The sequence below is a fragment of the Aulonocara sp. 'chitande type north' Nkhata Bay genome, linkage group LG6 (genome assembly GCF_057382095.1).
Source record: "Aulonocara sp. 'chitande type north' Nkhata Bay isolate Kocher_YH1m ecotype deep benthic linkage group LG6, A_spYH_male_GT1.1, whole genome shotgun sequence".
Lineage (NCBI taxonomy): Eukaryota > Metazoa > Chordata > Actinopteri > Cichliformes > Cichlidae > Aulonocara > Aulonocara sp. 'chitande type north' Nkhata Bay.
The window spans coordinates 14,656,446-14,677,684 of record NC_141349.1 but is presented as its reverse complement, the minus strand read 5'-3'; the positions used below and the strand labels follow the sequence as shown (position 1 = coordinate 14,677,684).

The window sequence follows — 21,239 nt, the reverse complement described above, 5'->3', positions numbered from 1 at the left end:
TGTTTTAGATTTTAGATTTAGCATTACAACACAGATGTGGGCACAAAACCAGGCCCATAATCAAACATTTTCCTAGTTTGGTGTGTAAGAACATGTCTGCACTGAACAAAGCCATCCAACATGTTTGAAGTGGAAGCAGCACTTTTGGCAAAGTGAGAGCGAAGTCCTGCTGCCATGGAGACCTAAACCACTTACTTATAGACTCAGTCTTATTGGACATGGATAATATTGTCTGTCCCAACACTTCAGAGCTTTAGCCAACAGTCATTCTAGGTTAACTGACATTTCTGGCAATTGATGTAAACCTTTTACTAAAACTGCATCAAAGAAGGAAAAGAATGAGAGGACAGTCGTGCACAGCTGTGGAAAGACAAACAACAACTGCTGAATAAGGGAAGACGTCAAATGTGATAATTAGAATCCCTATATACTAGTATCGTTTCCAAATTGTTGCCAATACAAGAATTTGAATCATTTTTAAAAATAAAAGGCAAGTTTTACCTTATTTGACGTTGAAGAAGAGATCAAAGTAACGTCCAAAGTAATGTGATAATTAGAATCCCCATTTATCATTCTCCATATGCTGTCAATACAAACAATAGCAGTAAGAAGGTTTACAATAGCTCTTCATAGTATTATTATCACTTTGACCTTCACATGTATCTATTGAAGTTGAGGGAGAGGTCAGACGTGACACAATATTCTAAATCTTTATGCATTACTTTCTAACAATACACACTATATACAGCAAACCAAGCCTAAAATACTCTGTTGTAATACTATTACTACTAATACTACTACTAATAATTAATAATAACACAGCAGTTAGTTACATGCATGCACTGTAAAGAAAGAGTAAGGGCACTTGTTCACACATACTGTTCTTCACCTTTTCCCTACAATTGCAGAAACAAATCATCATGTACTCGTTTCTCTTGTAGTGGTTTTAGTGTCAGTCCTCCACACTGGCTAAACCTTTTAACCACTAAACACCTACTTTGCAACCCCCAACCTCCCACTATGTTTCTCTGTGTTTGGTGGTCTACTGATGTTCTTGGTCTCCTGGTTTCTTACGGGTTGCAGACTGCAGTCCAAATAAAGAAAACTGTCTTGTTCACGGCCTCTTTTTAAAACCTTTTTATTTGTTGTTGTTGCTCCCTGAGCCTGGTTCTGCTGGAGGTTTCTTCCTGTTAAAAATGAGTTTTGCCTTCTCACTGTCTCACTGTTATTTTTGGGTCTTTGCTTTGCATTATACAGCGCCTCGAGGCAAATGTTGGAACTTTATAAATAAAATCGAGCTGAACTGAATTGTCAGTTAGCTTTAGGTTTAGCTTTAACTTTAAGACTGCACCACATGAAGTCACATTTGCTGCTTTGGTAATCGGAAATCCGCTGCATACACGATGTACATTAAACACCCTTTTTTCAGTTTTTAATTTAATTTCACATGAGATCACACAAACACTTAAACGTGAGCTTAAAAACAACACAGAGGTGGTGTTGTAAACTGTAAATTTCGAGTAGATATAATGATATGGTTAAAATCCATACATGAACCAGACATCATCAAGCTGGCTGAACAGAGATTTTATTCACATCACTAGACACTCATCACATAATCACAAGTAGCTACTGGCATTCTCGTTCATACACACAGCCACACTCCTGCATGTTGGTTAATGCAGTCCCTCACACAGACCCCTACACATCGAGAACGAGTCTACATATCACATCCATAGGAACATCAGCAGTAGTCAGAGTAATCCTCCTCCACATAGTTGGCTGGAAAGAACCCCACCTGGAAACACAGGAGCAGTGCAGGTCAGACAAGAAAACAGCAAATAAATAAAAAAAATATATATTTTTTACATTTTTTCCGTGCTCTCACCCGGCCGTACACCTCTCCTTTCCACCAGCCACTGTGACCCTTCTTGGAAAGGATCTTGATGGTGTCTCCTTCCCGCAGCGAGAGCTCGGAGCGGTCCCTGGCCGAGAAGTCATACCTGGCCCTTGCGACGCCAAAGCTCCTCATGCTGCCCCCTGTGAGACAGAGCCCACATTGCAGCATGGAACAGCTTAAAGGAATAGTTTTGGGGAAACAGTCTTACCCCATTCCTCGCAGAGGAGTTTTCATGAGCGTTATCATCACCACTCATGTTAAACAGAGTTAAAGCAGATTTTAACTTACAATAAAGACTGGAGATGGCAAAAAGAACTCATGCGGCTATCATAAAGTCATTTCTAGACTCTTGCTTTTGTTCAAAATAAAGAAACGTGATAAAAATGAATATGAGAGCTCCATGATCTGTAGTGATCTGCACTTCCAAAACTAGGAGGTGGGTTGCTCTGTCATTTTGCACAGACATTTGCAAGTCACAGAGGACGACTTTGGTGATCACAGTGAGGACTGTAGGAGGTGATGGAGATCTTCTGTACCTGGTGTGAAATTGGGCATGTTGTCAGACAGGTTGCTTTGCTCCGGTTGTTTGAAAGGTATACAAAGTGTGGTGTCCAGGTCCTTAAAGTACTCCTTCAATGAGGTCTGCTGGTAATACTGAATCATCTCCTAATATGGGAGGGGGGCGGGAGGAGAAAAGAAGCGTGAGAAACGTAAGAGAGATGTTAGTTGTGGTTAGAGAGGAGGAGCTGAGGTCAGCAGCAATCCAGCACTAAAGATAATGTTCAGCGGTAGGTTTGGTTTCTCTTGCTCTGAGGCAGTGCTTCAGCTTTATGACTGTGTATGACTTACTACTAGCTCCTTGAAGGCCTTCTTGTCGTTGATGCGGTAGAGGCCTTCACTAGAGGTGATCTTAATGTGTCTGATGTCCATGTTGAACCTGAGGGAGGAGAGAGGTGAATATTAAAAGCCACAGTCTGGGAACTCAGTCCACGTGGAGGCTGAACGGCAAACACAGCGATGGCTCTCCAACGACAGAATCGAGAATTTTTCACTTCTGCAAAGATGAATGGATTTTGTTGGCTCATGAATTATAAACAGATCATGCATTAAATGCTTTGTCAGTCTGGATTGTTTCCCTTGGTTTTGAGAGGAAGTGATACTTCGTTTACTGCACATTTACGCATTACACGTGTTTGGTGAAACATCTCCAAATTTCCAAACCGTTTTATGGATGGGGAACTTTTTAAAGAGGAGGTTTATTTTACAAGAGGATGACAATGCAGTATATTTCCTGATGACGTTTTGTATGATTTTATTAAGTTAAATGCTCCTTTGATGCAAAAAGATGTTCATCCTTCCATCCATTTTCTTCCGCTTATCCGGGGGCCAGGTCGCGGGGGCAGCAGCCAAAGCAGAGCAGCCCAGACCTCCCTCTCCCCAGCCACCTCCTCTAGCTTGGCCAGTCGAGATATATAATCTCTCCAGCGTGTGCAAAAAAAAAGTGCTCTTTCTTATTGTTTTAGGGCAGATATGCAGCTTATCCTTTAACAATTAAGGTTTGAAATGCAATCGGACCAATAATAGAATATTTAAAAAAATTGCTTGTAATTTGGCCATCTTCAAATCAACAGATAGATAATCAAACAGTACTTTAACTGATATATGTCTTACTTAATGCTGATAGCATACTCTCCTCCATCTTTCTGCCGCACGAGGAAGGTACCATCAGAGCGGGACATTAATAGGTTTTTGGCGGCCGTGCGGTCCATGTTTCCCGCAAACCTTCAATCACACAGAGAGAACGAGAGCGTCAGTTTATTTTGAGTGAATACTGTAGCCTCTGCAACATTAATTCACACAGTTATTTTTTGACAACAGTCACAAGACCAATCAAGTTACACTGCTATCAAACACACACTTTGTCACTACAGCATTACTTGGCCTTCTTTGACAGTTATAGACGTGAGAGCAGACAATGATTCAAATATGAGTGTCATTACAAAGAAACAATCATTTCACAAACAGCACCAAAGTGTTAAAAATTTAGGATCCAGACAAATGTGAAAAATGGTCAGTATGGCAAGCTTTGAGCCAAATTTGAAGAAATCCCCTGAAGACATTTGTGAGATATTTCATTAAAGTGGGTAGCCCTAAAACAAAACACCTCTGGCTTCGCTCTTCGCTGACAGCTAGTGGAAGAAGCTTTGCCTTTAGGGGTTTTTACCAGAAAGACTGTATAAAGAAAAATAGTAGGCTACACTTAGTCCAATGCTTTAGTTGAAAGCCCATCAGTTCACACCTTAACCACATCTTAAAAAGCTATCAAATTAAATGTATCGGTTGCATTTCCCTGCACAAGCGTACATAATTCTGAAAAATACTTTCAAACGAGCTTTAAGCCGATGTTGTTCTCTACAAACTCTGATCAATTATTTTGATAATGGAAAGCTCTGTTTATAAGAAAAATTATGTTGTCTGACTGTACATGATCAGTCGTGTTCACTTTCCTGTCCTTAATGTCATACTTTTCATTACCACCAGGTGTCGCCAAACTGACACATTTTCTAACACGCTGTCCTTCAGGAGGGCAATGGTGTGATTAAAAAGCTGTTTATAATCACTACTTTAAGGGCTCAGAATGCCGTCGTCATCGTCATCAACACGAGCCTGGGGGTGAATCACATATCACCACAGTGTACGGTACATCCCATCAGTTTGAGCGTTACAGAGTGTTCCAAACGCTGCCATTAAAACGCCTATAATTTTCAGTATCGGGTTCTGCTTTTGCGTCTGTTAACTAGTACTACTCTATGTGTCGGCTCAGTGGTGTTTCCCACTGAGTTTTGCAAACACTGCAGCACTGTAAAAAAAAAAAAATCAGACCATGGTTAACCAAGGTAAGCAGAAGCTCGGCGAGCGAGCAATTCTGCCCCGTTCCTGTCAATACTCACCAGTTGAAGCCAGATAGGTCTTGGGGTGGCCTCTGGAAAGTAGTGAGATCACAGAAAAGTCACATATAAAAAGGCTGATAACAAGTTTTCATTTCCTTCTGCTTAATGTTTGTTTTCTTTACAGGAATATGCAAGCTGACAAAAACCACTTGGCTGTGCTAAATTTAGTCAGTTATTTGTTTGCTGTTCTGAGCTTATGCCTTTCTGGGAAATTAAATCTATTTGAAAATGTTGTTTTGTTTTCAAAATGGAAAAAGGTAGGGTGCTTACTGGCTGCTGGATTGTACTCACAGTGAGGTAGGGCTGAACCTTTTGGCAAGGGAACCATCCCATTAGACCACTGGTTAGATTTCTTCCCTATGTCACATAATAGAAAATAACATGATCAGACTGAGTCAACCGATCAGTCACTGAAGGGTAAATCAAGCAATCGACCCCAATTGTAAAAATATTTACTCATATACAAAAGATAGCAATCTGAGGTAAGTCACACATCAAAAATCTGTAAGCAGAGGTTTAATGAGGAAGTACTGTGAAGCATGAAAGAGCTGGCTGACACCTGATTTGTGAATCAATTTTTTTTGGTTAACTATTAACAAAATGTTAAAAACTATTTCACTACGACATGTTTTAAAGTCCTGATGGATAAAATCACAGACACTGTGTTGAGCCCATTTATGCAGCGCTGACAGTGAGACGGTTCAAACGCATGAAGGTTTTTCACTCTTCTCAGCGCATGCTTTCTTTCTCATGAATGAAACTTTCAGTAAACTGTGCCACAGTGAGCCAGCGGGAACAAAAAGCACGGCCGCGAAACCTGAGCGGCTCTGTGGATTTCTGCCGTCAGATTACGCTTATTTTCCAAATCAAAACTGTCACACAGCATCGCGACTGCATGCAGATACAAGTGCAGGTTTGGCACGAGGGAGGAAGTGGAAGACTGAGACGCAGAGAGGAAAATGTCAAAAGAGACTGAAAAAAGACAAAAGCCTCTCACACCTACACGGTAACCACAGGAAACGAGCCTTGAAAAGTCTAAAAAATAATGCATGACCCCCCCTCACCCCTCCCCTTCTTCAGTTTACTGAATGCAGAATGGAGTGCATGTATATGGCTATGTTTTTTAGGCCTACCTCCCACCAGGGCAGCTCTGCGTCAGCGCGGGTCAGCTCAATGACGTCCCCTCTGGAGAGATGAAGCGCTTGGCCGAAGCCCACAGGAGGCGGCGGCATGCCATAATACTCCTGATTTACCTCCATCTTAGGATATCCTGACAGCAGAAAGAGGAAAAAGGAGAGGTTGTGATATTTGGAAGAGCTGCAATAAGGCAAGTACTCCTGGAAAAACGAATCAAACTGGATCAAACTATTCTCTGCATATTTTTTAAAAACTTTTAATTTCAGATAGACAAAGTTTACCAAAAACATCCCCTATCCCCGCCTACCATGATGCTCCGTTTAGATAAATTAAACTGGGCTACCATTAACCACACACGAGTGGGGTTCCCATCAACATGCATAAATTGGTTGAAAATAGTCCACAAACTAGTTAATGGTTGTCGCTCTGATATTTTCTACCTTAAAAGAGGGCTCAGAAAAGAAGACTGTGAGAACATCTCATTCGCTGCAAGTACTGAACTCACGGCTCAATCGGTAAGAATAAAAAAAACAAAGGGAATGAGGGGAAAGCACTTTCATTCAGACGTAAGCGAACCATCCTCATTTATTTACCAGCCCTGTTATGCAACTTGAATAAATCGGGTTGGGGGTATAGTACACTGATATGTTTGACAGGTGAAGCTAAATCACTTGCTGTGATGTTTCTGGGCAGAACTGGAGGGAGATAAACCAAGATATTGACCTCAGGACTCTGATTGACAAAACAAAAAGAGTAAGAATGAAAATATTTACAAGAGTGTTGCTTTTATTCCAGTCATTACAACCAGTGAGTCACAGTTCAGTCATGACTTTTGAAATATTACATAAAATGAAACCTAAAAATCCGTTGGTCACTCCGTGGGCTTTCGTAAATTCCTAAAGTTGAGACATCGCATTACAAACATAAATCTCTTTGAGGTTGCGTCAGAAAGAAAAAATCTTCAGAATCAAAAAGGTGGAGCTATCTGCCATGCTTATGCCTTCTTAGTAAGGGAAATAATCTTCTTCTGGTCAAGAGGCAAAAAGATAAGGTATTAAAACGTGCATCTAGCGATAAGATTATCAGCGTCAAAGAAAATGAATCAGACAGGCTGCAAAGTTTAGTTCCGTCGCATTTCCAGAAGACCAGCTGATCTCTATGCCAGCTCACAACAACAGATGACTCAGCAGGCAAACCTCATAAAGTGGGGTTATTTAATCCTGCAGCTGCAGCAAGCCACTCTGCAACCCACCTCCACCCCACTCTTTTTCATTCGTTGTCTGACGATCTCTACTCTGTTCTGTGCTGAGCTTTTGTTGCTGTTCTTCCTGCTTTATGCTTTACTCTTATGCACATGTAAGAACAGAGACAGCCATACCCTCTAATATAAATCAGTGCTGATGTAAACAATAAGACCCCGTGCACACAGACACACTACAGTAAAAAAATACCTTCTTTTGATGAGGAAAAAAATCAGGTTGCTCGGTCAACAGCCGCAAGCAGTTGGGGAGACCAGAGATTAAGTGTGCAACACTCTCAACCTTAACTGAATTAACCAGCCACCTGATGGCTCTCAAAAAAGTCACAGTCAAACTTATACTGACTGCAATCAGTCAGACAGATTAGTTACAGATTGTTAACACGCTGCGATCTATTTTAGTCAGCATGGTTGCCAAGCGCCTATGTCACTTTGCACTTAGTGTCTTATAGAAAATAGATCACCGTTAAACACATCACAATAAAATACAACCATACAGGCAGGAAAAGCAGACTGGGAATACTTGCTGATAATGTGATATATAACTATCTGAATTATTTATGGTGAACTCTGCTGCTAATAGAGGAGAAAATGATAATTGCCCTGCTGAAGTTCTAGCTGTCCGACATAATAGGGTATGGGTCTTTATCAGAGAAGATCACAGAGAGATTAAAGCTGATGGCAGAGAGGCTTTTAAAAATGGTCACTATATATAGATTTGGTTATAACTTTACAAACAAAGAAAGCACTTTTATGATAACACAACTCACAAGATATATGAATTGTATGTAGGTTATAACTAGGGAAGACACATCGCTACAGCTTTATATTTGAGTGTTGAACAAAAACATAACCTCAGAACCTGAAAGTCTTGTGCTGTATGCTTTCAACATGCTGGTAGAAGTAGGCTTTATAAGCTGATATATCATGAATTGCTTACCAATGCTGGAATGACCAGAGGACCTTTGAGCTTTATTCTGCAGGAGCAAAAGAAAGAAACGGTGAAGCAAAGTTTTGCGCAAGTCCCAAAGAACATCCATCCATTAAAACTGGCACGTACAATAGTGGGAATAAAAAGCCCAAAGAGGCTTTATCCACCAGCTGAGCTGGAAGTTTACAGTATGAAATATATGTAGACATACCTTTTTTGCAGAAACAGAATGATCTGTAATTTTAAAAGCAGAATTGATCATTAGACTAATTAGTAGCGGTGTTTAAACACATACATATGCATGTGTGCACGTATACAGACCTGAGTTTCGTCCACAGGCGGGTACTCTGCCTAAACATTCTTTATGTGCTGCCATCTTACAGCGAGTGCAGCGATAGCCCTGAAAAAATATCCCCCTGCAGACACATTGAGAAATTTTACCTTTAGAGGAGATTCCTTTTCTTTTTTTTTGTTAACTTGTTAATACAGTTCCACAGGAGCTAACTTGTTAACTAGTTGGAGGAATAATAGAATAACAGAAGTACCTTAACAACATTGAGCAAGCTTTACAGGAGGTGGTTTCCTCAAAGCAGTGCATCTGGAAGTCATGGTTATTTGCTGTGGAGTTCTCAGGACTCATATTTGACCTGTAAGCATAAAGCGAAACTGTTTTGACCTCAGCTGGGGGGAAGTAGGCATTCAAACAGCTGCTTTTCAGTGCCAGATACTTTGGTACTTTCACTCTGGTAAAAGTACAAATCATAAGGTATCCGTTTAGAGAGACTGGCGATGAAAAAGCAGTCAAAGCCAGTGCAGTGAGACTGCAAATAATGTAACAAATAGCAGGTTGATGCGTTAAATCAACAACAGAAATCCATAAAACTAAACGTTTCCATGTCCAGCCTTTTTCAGATCCGCTTCTTATTTTGTATGTTCAACAACACAAAAGTCCGTCATTACATAAATGTAATATTTTGGAGGAAAAAACAATTAACAACCTAAAACCTGCAGCAACTTATCCCAGCTCTGGTTTGCTGACATATTGAGGTGTTTTGAAAGAGCTCACTGTTTTTTTTTAGTCTATAAGTCTGAGTATAGTTTCTGGGACTTTAGCTGCTAAATATTCTTCATAGTTCTCTGATTGCTGTTTTTAGTGCTCAGCTGTACGTCCACATTTAATACTCACAGAGCCATCTCAAACTGTTCCAGCCATTTTTTCTTCAGTTCTCTGGTTTTGAAGAATAAATCATAGCCAGACCTTCCGTAGCAATCCAGCAAGAGGAACAAATAGGACCACTGTTCACATACAAAAACACACACACACACAGTCAGTCCTATTGAGATGCCTTATGCCGATCTTGTTTTGTGTGTAACAGGTGTCTCAGTGCAGATTTGGAGACCTTTTTATTGTCCTTCTCTCCTGTGGTTTCATCTCGTATCTGGTAGCTGTGTAGTTCAATGATCTCTTTCAGCTCAAAAGTTTCTCCACTCTTTTTCTTACAAATAAACACGGCTTTATCAAAGAGGAACGCGTACCTGACAAACAGCAGAGCGCACACAAACGCAACGTCAAAAAACAGCTTGTAACATATCAGATGAGACGTGCGTCAGCCACACACGCACCTGTCCTGTTTCGATCTTTTCTCTGAGCTGCAAATCTTTAGTTCTCCATCGATTTTGGGACGACCGTAGAGAGCTAGAGACTGAGTCTGAGGAAGGAGGACGAGAGGGAGGATGAGCAGAAAGGAAATACAAACAACAACCAAAGAGAGACTCATTAAAAATGAAATAGTGTAACCGCACCATGTTTTCTATGGAAAGCTGAAATGTGGTGATTTGCTTGATGATCTCATTGTCTCGTTTCACCTCATTAACACTCTGCGCCAGATCCTGGAAACACACACACATGCATGCACGAGGATTAAGTATCATACATTCAGGTTACATACAAGTAGAAATACACAAATACACACACTTACTCTCATGGCATCTAGAGCTGTTCGCAGGTTCTCCTTCTCTGTTGAGTCAGTGGTGTGTTTTACCAGCTCCTGCAGACACAAGCAAGCCACGGCAAATTAAAGCTGCTGGATAAAACCAACTGGAAACTGAAGATACAGTAAGTACCATGTATGAAGTATAAACACATGCCTGTAATAGCAGGTGGTATTTGAGGACTCTCTGCATGGGGACCATGAGTAAATCTCGTAGAGAAAAACGTCCACTGTTTGCTCTCTTTGAACACTCCTGAGAGAGAGACAGACAGAGCGAACTAGTATTAAACAACAAGAAATGATGATCAAATAAATTTGCATGAAGTTATTTAAATATGTCTAAAATGGAGCGTGTGTTTCCTCCTCACCTCCAGTTTCATCCTGATATCCTCCCTCGCATTTGAAAGCTTGTCAAGGTGTTTTGTTGCCGCCTCCACCTGACTGCAGTAACGACCGTACAGTAACAGCCTGGCGAGAGATGGGATACATAAACATATTTTTCATACATTTGTTTGTAAGATAAACAAGTGGATCTGTGTGTGTGTCTCTGCACGAGTGATATACCTCTCCTTGTAGTTCACAAACACCTGGGACAGATTCCTGGCTCCATTATTTAGGATAGAGTTCTGAACTTCTTCTAGCAATTCAGAATGGGTCTTATTCAAATCCTACACACACACACACACACACACACACACACACACACACACACACACACACACACACACACACACTATGTAAACAAAGGTTTTCCATGAAGTGGGTATATCATGCAGGTGTAGAGGTAAACACCTTCTTTACCTGTACGTTGATGAAGATACTTTCAATGTCTTGTTGCTGGAGAAACCTTTGAAGAGGCTTCATAAAGTGCTGCACAGAAGAGCGAGTATGAGTGTTATTTTTAATTTTTTTTGTGCATGAGTTCTCTATACTTGTGTGCTTGTGATGTATGATGAAGGATTGAAAGAGGTGTGGAACAGGTGTATAAAAAGTGATGTTGTTACTTACGTAAAAATGTTTTTTGCAAATTTGTGATTTTAATTTCACAGAAATTCAGATTTCTTTTTTTTTTTTTAAATGTGTGAGCTTTGAATTTCAGAAATATTAAAACATTTTTGTGTTAAGTTTAAAAGATCTCAGAAATTCACATTTTTTCTGCCCCAGCTCCTTTATGTTTTTTAAGATGGGCTCTGTCATCGTCATTATGAGTCGTTTTTTTTATTGCCATATGAATGCACCGATCTTCTTTGATCAGACTGTGGGTGTGTGCACACCTGTAGTATAGATTGCAGTGTTTCTGAGTATTTCTCTTCCGTCTGTCTGATCTCCTGCAGGCAGCACTCTCTCTTGTCCACACCAGTTTTCTGCTGCTAAAGGGCACAAAAAAAAGTCAAATGAGGGTTTTTTTGCTTTTGTTTGTACTTGCCTTATACAAAAGAAATGGGTTATGGTGTTTAAGTAGCAGTAGTTATTTAAACATTAACAGAGAAGTTTAAACAACCCCTATCAAAGTCAAACAGAAAACTTTGGCACATAGGCTCTGAGGCACTGCGGTTCCTTGACCCACAAAGACTTTCAAAAACCAAAGGAGGTTTTAAGAACATTAATAAGATTGGAAAGACAAAGAAAAATTATTATTCCTGCTACACAAAATTGTATTTAATATTTCAAACTGTCCTTCTTGCTCTTTTCTTACTGAATAATTCTGACTAAAAGGTTTCTAAAAAATCTAAAATAACATGCTTCGGGTGAAGGTGTATATATTAGACATCTGCAAGTAAAACTCTAATCTGATTAAGAGTCTTTGATATGCGGACTACTCTGCCTACCGAGTCATAGCCTCACATGAGGTGATAAGAAACACAGTGAAACCCAGATTTTAGTGCAGAAGTACTTTGTTGGAAGACCTGCAAAGTTTGCAGGTTGCAAGTGAAGGCTACACCCTCCTTTTTGTTGCAGGTTACAGGTCACATGGGAACCACTCACAGTTTCAGGCGGTTCATCTGTCCTCATCAAGTCTTCATAGATTTCATCTCCTTCGTTCTCCTCATCCTCCACAAAGTCGTACAAGTCATCATCTTCATCCACTGTATCACTAATACACAAAACACATGCAAAGTACTTACTGTTATCACCTTTGGCTTTTTTTCTTAAATATATCTGTGCTGTATACGGAGCGTCACTAACCTGTACACCACCTGTACACCACCTGTATAGCTGGTGGAATATAACATTTCTCCACTTGCAATAAACCATCACATCTCCCAGTTTGATTCAATTAAAATTCAAAATGTCCTGACAAGACTCTTAAATTTAATTCTTAAAAGTAAAATAATGCAGAATTTTTGCTGGTAGTTTTCTGTTTGAGTATTTTGAACTTTTCTACAGGTCAAAATGTGGCATTATGAAAGCATTTCCTTGTGAAGATGTTAAAGTTTTATAGGAAAATCCTCAAATCATACAGCCACACAACAAAAAGAGAGAGAGAAAAATTGGCAGCTATTTAAAACAATCTCTCTTCCTCCATTTAGACATTATAGAGAAAAAGGCTTACTCTATCTGGTCAGACAGGCCGCTGTAGATCTCCTCATCAAGAGTGCATCCCTCTAAAGGAAAAGGCCTGTTGAAGGGAAGGTGAGTGTGTTAAAGCAACAAAAAAGAGAGTGAAAATTACAACTGAATAAAGGTTAATATAATATTAGTAATTAAGCATGAATTTAGGTTCCAGGCTGAAGGACAAAACCCCATTACTGTGGTGCTGACTTCCTGATGAGCCGGCGTATTTAATGGTAATGGAAAGGATTTAAATTTTTAAGTGCCCAGAAATCTAACAAAAACCTGTTGTGCTCAAAATATAAAGATTAAATGCCACTTAAATTAATGAGTTACAAAACTTGAAACTTTCGGGAACGTTCTGTCAAGTTAAGAAACAACAGTCTTATCTGGCACTGAGGAAGTGCTGTTATCTGCTACACCAACTTTCAGCCTAAGAAAAAAAACAGCCACAAGTCTCTGGTCCATATAACCAATTTCAGTTGTATAAAAATTATATTCTCGCTTTTAGGGTGGCATGGCCACAGACCAACAAAAAAGTAATCCCAAGTAAGCACTTTCACATCCACGTGGTAGGATAAGGGTATAATTTCATGTTGTGCAATAAACCATTTGAGACTAGTTATTTAAAACTCCATAATTTCCACATTTCTACAGAAAACAGTTATGATTAGGACATTTATTATAAAAAAAAAAGTTGACCATCTTAAACAAGTTACTTCTCCCTTCTCTGCCAACGCATCTGTTTTCTTTCTGCCAGCAACGAAATCGTCTGTGTGATTTCTATAAACCCCAAATATTTCAAGGAAGCAAACAGACAAATAATAAATGCTTCACACTAACAGATAACACACACATCAGATAATTAATAAAATACTACAAATTTAAAAATGCAGATAAAGCTTTTTACAATTGCATTTAAAGGCATTTGTTGCTACGTTTGGCTCTGGATGATGTCAGTGAGATCGCATTAAAGGTAGGTCGATCCAGATATCGGCACCAACAATAGTATTGGTATCAAATCGATAGTAGCATGATAGAGCATAGAAACAATGTATCGATTCTAAGTCCAGTATGTAATCGACTGCTTTAAATTAATTCTTTTTTTGGGAAATGAGAGAATATACCTCAGACGTGCACCATGAAAAATGTCTGAAACTTTTTGTGTTGACTGTCACATCTATTTTATTTATAGCTTATAGCCCATTTACACAACAGAAGATGACCCAAAGTGCTTTGGAGACTGGCACATTTAAATACCCCAAAAGCTGAAAGTTGTGTTTTGTTGTGTTAACCCATTATTGTGGAAAGTAAAACTCACGGTGATTTGGTGGTCATTAAAATGTGTTCAGAATTTGCGAACTGATGATGATTCATCTAAAAATTCATGACACACTGCTCTCCCATACATGAGCTGCCTTTATAAGTTACGGGTATTGCTACTGGTATTGGCAGTACTGGCCCTGTATTTATTTGGCATGAGATCAAGACCAAAATTTCCAGTATTGCACAACACTGGATCAGATATCCTGAATATGATTAGGATATGAGGGCTTATCATAAGAAAGTCGCCTTAAAAGGAGAGCTGGATGGAAGGTGATAGTCTAAGAATACAAGCATGGACTTAGCAGTTAGCACAAGTGGTCCCTTTAAACTTCAATTTTAGTTACAGGCAGGAATGTACTTACTGAAATCCTCTTTGGACAGCAATGGACGAATGAGACAGGGTGGACAACGTATCTATGACCTTACACAGACAGAAACACACAAAGAAGTATAGTACACAATTAACAATCTTGTACAGAGTGTGGGAACACACACTGGCAGAGAAACTGTAAAACTGTTTAACACTTTAAATGTGAACACTAAACAATGGCCTAGTTTCACTCTCGCTCTGTTTGACAGTTCAATTAAAAAGAGCATAATCACGGTGGGTGTTGAAATTTCGTGTGAAATGTGATCAGAAACATACAAAAACAGTGGTTAAAATGAAAGTGAACGCTCTTTGTTTAAAGGAAAGCATGTATTAGCGAGTTTAAATGTTGGTTTATAACTTACTAACCAAGTAAGTAAGGGGCAGTTTGTTTTTGTCACACATTTTGAGCTTCTTTGACACGCTTTTTCACTTTTCAGCATGTTTTCTTTCTGTGTGATGCCACTTGACTTGTTTCAGCTGAAACTTGTCTTCCAACACTTCTGGTTAAGTAAAAAAAAAAACTAAGGACTAAGGAATACATTTCTCAGTCAGCATTTTTCGGTCTAATTTCTGCTTTCATTCAAGACAGAAAAAAAGAGTAAAGATGCAACAAGAAGTGAAAGTCTGTGGTTCTGAGAAGTCCTGTGGAAAAGAAATCAGTGAACTAATTCAAACTGCTATCTTAGTAGCAGAGAATTCAATAGAAAACACTAATTAGCTTTCTGATGAAGTGGTGGTTAAAAAAGATCCAAACAGCTGTGTGAGAGAACAGATGTTTCCCATACTAAAATGTTTTATGCTTAGCTAAGCCCATCGTCTGCTGTCTGCTTGCTTTCTGTTTAAATGCATCAACCCCTTCTTTCATCCTTATATCCACCATAGGTTATCAGAAGTTCCACTTAAGAGAAATGTCTATGTTAAATCTTGAGATGATGGCTAGAAACCACTGAACTAAGCTGTATCAAAAGCAATTTGTGATGCAAGCTCTGCTATAACAGCAAAGTAGAGCTCACACACCGACGGGTAAGCGTTAGCAGTTTAATAAAGCAATAGATTATAATAAGATATCTCTCGGAGCAGGTTTTGTGCCGATGGACTTTATTTACTTGTGTACAGGATCTACCACACCCATGTTTTCTACATTAAATTGTTATGGGTGACTGAGTGGAAGCTGCAAAGTGAAACGAGAAGCTTAGTGACAGTAACACACTGTAAAGTTGATGAAATGACCCCTCCCCCCTCCAAAAATAAAATGTCCTGATGACTCATTTTGAGGACATGGCTTCATCTTAGCTTGCACAGACAAAAAAAAGTGCTCATTTCAAATCCACTCTTGGTTGCTTTAAATCGCTGCACTGCATAGAAAGTGAAAGAGAACTGTTGAGTACTGCATTCATGCCTTTGCTCTGACACTTCACATTAGAAAATCACCAAGCTACTTCCTGTTAGGGCTTTGTGGGTGTCTGCAAGCTGCAGTAAGGCGTTAGGACTTCATGCTTCACTTTAGACGTCTGCCGTAATGACTGAGCTACGAGTGCATCATGAGTTCCCCTTTCAGGTACAATTTTGGGTTCTTCAGATCTTTAAATTTTTATTCATCGTGTAACCATCAGGAAGAGATTTCATCCGTGCAAGATACAGCAAATAAACGACCGTAAAAAGACGATGACACAAAGTAATAAACACTTATCCTCTGGGACAAGAGAAGCAAGGAGTGCCACAAATGATGGCCTGGACCTGATCTCAAACTCAGTCAAACAGAGTCAGCCTGAGGCAGCATGATGGGACACTGAGGCAAGCTAAATCTACAGGAGAACTGTAGTGCGATTCTCCAAAGTGCAAGAGTGCCTGGAGAATTTGTTTCAAAAGCAAACGTAAAATGTGGTCACAACATGAATGTAGTTTTTCCTGTTTACTACATTTAGTGTAAAGCTAAAAGCTTTGGAGCTTTTAGCGTTCATCGTGATAGCGCAGTGGAGAGAAGAAAGGAAGGGTGAGGAGAGAGAAGACTGGATGGTTCGGGGCAGATTCAAACCCAACTTTGTTTAAAGTTAATCAGTAATTAAAATTAACTCAGGGAATATGTCCGAAAGATAGATTTTTGCATGGTCATACCTTTCCAAAGTCCCGAACATCAAACAGATCAAAGGCTTCAAATAGTTCATTCTTCTTCAGATGAAACTTGTCTTGACAAACTCCCAGGAATGTCCGGATATTCTTTAAACACAGGAACTAAAAAAAACCAGAAACACAATCATCACTTTTTTTATAAGTTATATTATTCAATTCAGTTCAGCTGATCTATAAACCAAATAACCATAAATATACATGTGCAATTTTTACATGATAACAAATATGGGCATTGGGCCATACCTCTTGTATCTAGGCTTTAATATGTAGTAGTGCAATATTTAAACTCATACTTAGTTGTTTTTGTTTTAGATGCATTCTGCTTGTGCAGTGTGGATCAGAGTGAAGCTGCATTTCGATCGCGTGGATGTCCCGCACATATTGCACAACTGACAATAAAGTTGACTTTGACTTGAACATTTATGAAAGCATGGGTTGTTCTAAAGAGCTCGCTGAATGTGTTGGTATCGTAATAATTTGTGAGTTTTCTTCCCTCCTACATGCTGCAACTCGGCTACAAAGATTCGGTGCACATAAGGTTACAGAGCGAGGTCACAGAGTGCTGAGAGACACACGGATACATGGTGCACTAAAATTTCCAACACTCTGCTGACTCAATAACTGCAGCGCTCCAAACCACCTCTGGCATTAACATCAACACAAAAACTGTACGCTGGGAGCTTCATGTAATGGGTTTAAATGGCCGAGCAGCTCCTGTGGTCCAGTACATTTGTCCATACAGTGTATTCTAGCCTTACTCTGGATCCTGAGTAATCTGTTTTTCAATCAGTCAAGTTAAATAAATGTGTATAATTCAACAGACTTATTTCTCACTGATTTAAATATGTAGGTAAACACAGGTGTTGGTAATCACATTAATTAAGGCTCTGTACTTAATCTGAGAAGAACTCTTGATTAATATTATTAGTAAGATCTGAAAAGCTCCATACTTTGTGTCCGAATGGCAGCCATGAAACAGGTCTACTGGGTTTTTCCTGGTCTTCAGCGGTGTTGACTGTATTTCTTATCTTACTTATCAGAAATCTATATTTTCCTGTTTTATGTTTGACCAAACTTCCCCCAAAAACACTGTTATAGTGATTTTTCACTGGAAGGCCATCAAAACCTCCAATCTTTGTTAAACACAGATGGTTTAAGTTACTAAATGTCTCGTGTTTTTTAGAAGTGACAATCAAATGAAACGAGCAACTGATGATGCCACAATGGGCTCTGGGAACGTGTGATCAGCCTTTATGACTGTGCTCAAATACTTAGTATATATTTAGTGTAATATTTAGTAGTTCAAAATATTAACAGAAATGTTAATGAACAGATCCATGAAAACAGGAACTATATTAACAAGTTAAAAAAAAAAAAGATTTCTCTCAATAGTTAAAAATAATTTAGAAGCAAATCAAAAGCAGTCGAAAAGAAAACACGTCTTTTTTAGCTACAATTGTAACAAATCAATAAAAACTTGACAAGTTTAGAAAATTGAAAGATTACAAATTAATAATAAATATCTTCAAAGCCAACGAGCCTGTTTGAGAAGGAACAAGCTGCTGTCTTTCTTTCAACACTTAGATTCCACATACGCTTTGTTACAGCCCTGTCCAGACTGTAAATACTCATCAGCAGCACGGACCACGTAACCATCAAGCACAATGAGCTAAAATGTGTGCCACTAAAAAGAAGCAGTTCGAAGGACATCTAAAATATGACTGCAGAAGAAACCACACAGAGCAGAGTGTGCAGTGCAACTGACATGGTGGTCAGACATATGCCGCTTTACATAACTTCCTGCTCTCTCTCTGTGTGTGTGTGTGTGTGTGTCTCTCTCTGTGTCTCTTCAGCAGTGGGAAATGCGGAACTCTAATTTGAGAAAAGGGGAAACGTTTAGTTCTGACTGATACTGCTGCACACATCATGTCGCCCTGCCAGGAGATCACATTAACATGCAATCAAGTATTTGTTTTTACACTACTAAAATAATCCTTATTGCAAGAGCACAGACAAGATTGTCTAATTGTGTAATTGTGTCAACAGGTGTGTGTGTGTGTGTGTGTGTGTGTGTATGCACATTTGTATACGCCTGTGAGTCTACGTCACAGTGTACACGTCCGGCCTTCTGTTAATCAGCGGATGTTTCTTAACCACTTTTGACCTCATAGGATTTCCCAGAGTTTCCCATGCATATGTCAAAGGCCATTAACTCCTGCACTGTTTGCAGATCTCCAGTAAGGAGGGCCTTCTTAAGATTTCAGCTTAAAAAGGCCCAACATGCTCTACTTTAGGTTATGATATTCTACCATCCTGTCTTTCAAATGTTTTTAACTCATATTTGCCACCCTTTTAATTATCTCATGCCGTTCAACCCTTTTGTTTTTTGTTTTGTTTTTTTTAGCTAATGTGTTTTTTAGCTTGCATGCACTGTCAAAAACAATTTTTTGGACAAAGTTGAAAAGACGAGGAAATGTAGGCAGGAATCAACAGGACTTTTTGAGAGTTATATTTAAAAAATGCATAGCTTAAGTATGTATTAAAAATGAATATATTAGCAATATATAAGAAATCACGCCCTTATGTCTGTGTTGTAAATGTACTGGAGCTAACACCTGGCTAACGTAGTGTAGCAGAAAATGTAAGAAGATAGGAAAGTATTCTGCCTGCTACAATCCAGAAAAAAAAGGTTCACCTAACCACATGCCATACCTCAAAAACATTGCTTGTAGTTTGTGAAATCTCTGCAAAAACTGAAGTCAGCTGTTTCTGCTCCCATTTCACACAAACAGCCTGTTTCTTATCTTTATGCTAAGCTAAGCTAACCATAGAATGGTATCAGTTTTCTCATTTGACTGTCTATAACAAAGGTATACACAAAATATTAGGCATATTCAAAGTGAGGAGAAACGATAAGAGGTGAAAGTATTTTTATCATATCCCTTGTGGAGTATACTCTGTAGAAATATGATCAAATTAAAGCACTTTCCAGCTGCCAGTGCGATTACGGTGCTTCGAAGTCGTTCATATGAGTCCAAAAGTTTCTAATTGTCAAATAAGAAAATAGTTGACATATCACAAAGAGTCTTGCTTCGAGCACAAATCCTGAATTTTCCTGAGCTGTGACTATTCTGGATTACAATGCAGCAATTTGGTATCATCAAATCCTATAAAAGTGAAGAATAAATTTTTAAATTGGAAAATGTTGACAAAACCCCTGTGTATAAAGAGATAATTAAATAACAAAAATTTTAGAGTTTTTTTTAAACATTTATTTATTATTTCTCTTTGTCTTCTAGTTGTCTCCTTTTGTTCTCCTTCATTATCATTATCCTGATCACTACATGCTCCCGGATGTACCGATAATGACTGAAGCATTTTCCTATCATGCAGCATCAGGGCCTCAGTAAGCCATGGTGGTAACAATAGCAATGTCCTATGGAAATGCATCAGGAAAAAGTCTGGGTGTGTGCGTATGTGTGTGTCTCTGGCATTGTGTCTTACCTGCGACATCTGTGGGCGTAGGTTGATCTCTCTCAGGTTGACAGCCTGAGGCAGCAGGTTGTTGAGCAACTGGCAGAGCAGCACGCCATCTCTCAGAGCCTGAGCCAGGTCGCACACCTGTCATAGCGCACACACAGAATTAATTTGAGGAACTGAAACGAGTTTGTGTATTCACACACAGGTGAATATGAATGTGTCGCTGCTTATTTACCTGTGCACCCTCCAGAGTGACCCTGTGGTTCTCTGGAAGAACTCGGCAGTCGATCAACCACATCGCGCACTGCCGCCACAGCTCCATCTTGGTTTTCTGAATGAAAAATAGAAAAAAGGGCAAACACACAGACAGAACTTAGACATGCGGCGTTCAATCAAATGGAGAGCAAAATGAATGTTCAATCAGAAAGGCGCACAGCAGACACTCAGCAATCCCTATCACGCCGTCATTCAGTGAAACACCTTTGTTGAAACTCAATGCAACAAAAAAAAAAGTTGCCGCTGTCTCAGTAAACCTGATCGTACGAGTCCAAATCAACACAGGACCATTTAACCATCGGTCCTTACCTTCACTGGTTCCTCCCGGCACTTCTATGTGTTCTTTCTGATGTTAACCTCCCTGTCTTCCTTTCATTATCTCATTTTCAGACTTCGGCGCTCTTGTTCTGTCGTTCTTCCGTGGTGGGTGTTCTGCAGAGCTGCACTGTGTTGAAGGCTTTTAACTTTTTTCCCGCAACTTCCTTTTTCCTCTGACGTACCCTCTCTCTCTCTCTCTCTCTCACTCACACACACACACACACACACACACATACACACTCAAAAAGCTGCTGCTGCTGCTGTTGTGACAACTGGCACAAGCTGATAAAAAAAGAGTGAGACTTGATGAAAATGTATGTGAGACATGAGACAGAAAAGCAGCAAGTAAGCCGCTGGACTGTCAACAAAGAAACATTACTTGTCTAGTCATCTACGCACTGATATTTCACCTCAATAAGGATTTTTTATCCACTTTTGTGGCAGTAAAACGCTGCAGGAACCAAACACACATCAATAAATCTGTGAAATTCAAAATTACACTGCAGAGTTCATATTTAATCTGTCCTAAAGCTCAACAGCAGAGAGACACACTGTCTATCAAAGGAAAATCCTCGAGCTGCCTAATGAATAATGAAACATCTCCTCAAACACTCTGAC

General features: G+C 39.4%; 1 protein-coding gene across 3 annotated transcripts; it reads right to left on the bottom strand.

Annotated features, from left to right (window-relative positions):
• Window positions 1–887: 887 nt before the first annotated feature.
• On the bottom strand, window positions 888–20,756 carry vav1 (vav guanine nucleotide exchange factor 1). 3 transcript variants are annotated; one of them, XM_086295129.1, is made up of 29 exons: window positions 20,613–20,756; window positions 20,263–20,358; window positions 20,052–20,168; window positions 16,533–16,649; window positions 14,410–14,468; window positions 12,723–12,788; window positions 12,155–12,263; window positions 11,443–11,535; window positions 10,970–11,038; window positions 10,733–10,836; window positions 10,537–10,636; window positions 10,326–10,421; window positions 10,157–10,225; window positions 9,981–10,067; window positions 9,801–9,886; window positions 9,578–9,713; window positions 9,364–9,473; window positions 8,723–8,824; window positions 8,499–8,593; window positions 8,389–8,411; window positions 8,187–8,223; window positions 5,985–6,121; window positions 5,122–5,208; window positions 4,852–4,883; window positions 3,572–3,682; window positions 2,750–2,837; window positions 2,437–2,566; window positions 1,889–2,040; window positions 888–1,798 (listed from the first exon to the last, which is right to left on the bottom strand). In XM_086295129.1, exons 2-29 carry the CDS (start codon window positions 20,347–20,349, stop codon window positions 1,745–1,747), a joined length of 2,553 nt encoding a protein of 850 aa, XP_086151255.1. In that variant the 5' UTR covers window positions 20,350–20,358; window positions 20,613–20,756; the 3' UTR covers window positions 888–1,744. The 3 variants fall into 3 exon arrangements, with proteins under 3 accessions (XP_086151255.1, XP_086151253.1, XP_086151256.1); XM_086295127.1 differs by having other exon boundaries at window positions 889–1,798; window positions 11,443–11,538; XM_086295130.1 differs by having other exon boundaries at window positions 891–1,798; window positions 5,143–5,208; window positions 11,443–11,538.
• Between the last annotated feature and the right edge of the window lie 483 nt (window positions 20,757–21,239).

Bases quoted from the DNA above. Each gene is read 5' to 3' on its own strand.
- vav1 (XM_086295127.1), bottom strand. From the start codon at position 20,349: ATGGAGCTGTGGCGGCAGTGCGCGATGTGGTTGATCGACTGCCGAGTT. The intron at 10,068-10,156 runs GTAAGTGTGTGT...GTGTGTTTCCAG, and splicing joins CAGCTCTAGATGCCATGAGA to GATCTGGCGCAGAGTGTTAA. The intron at 8,825-9,363 runs GTGAGTATTAAA...TTATGCTTACAG, and splicing joins GAACAGTTTGAGATGGCTCT to GTCAAATATGAGTCCTGAGA.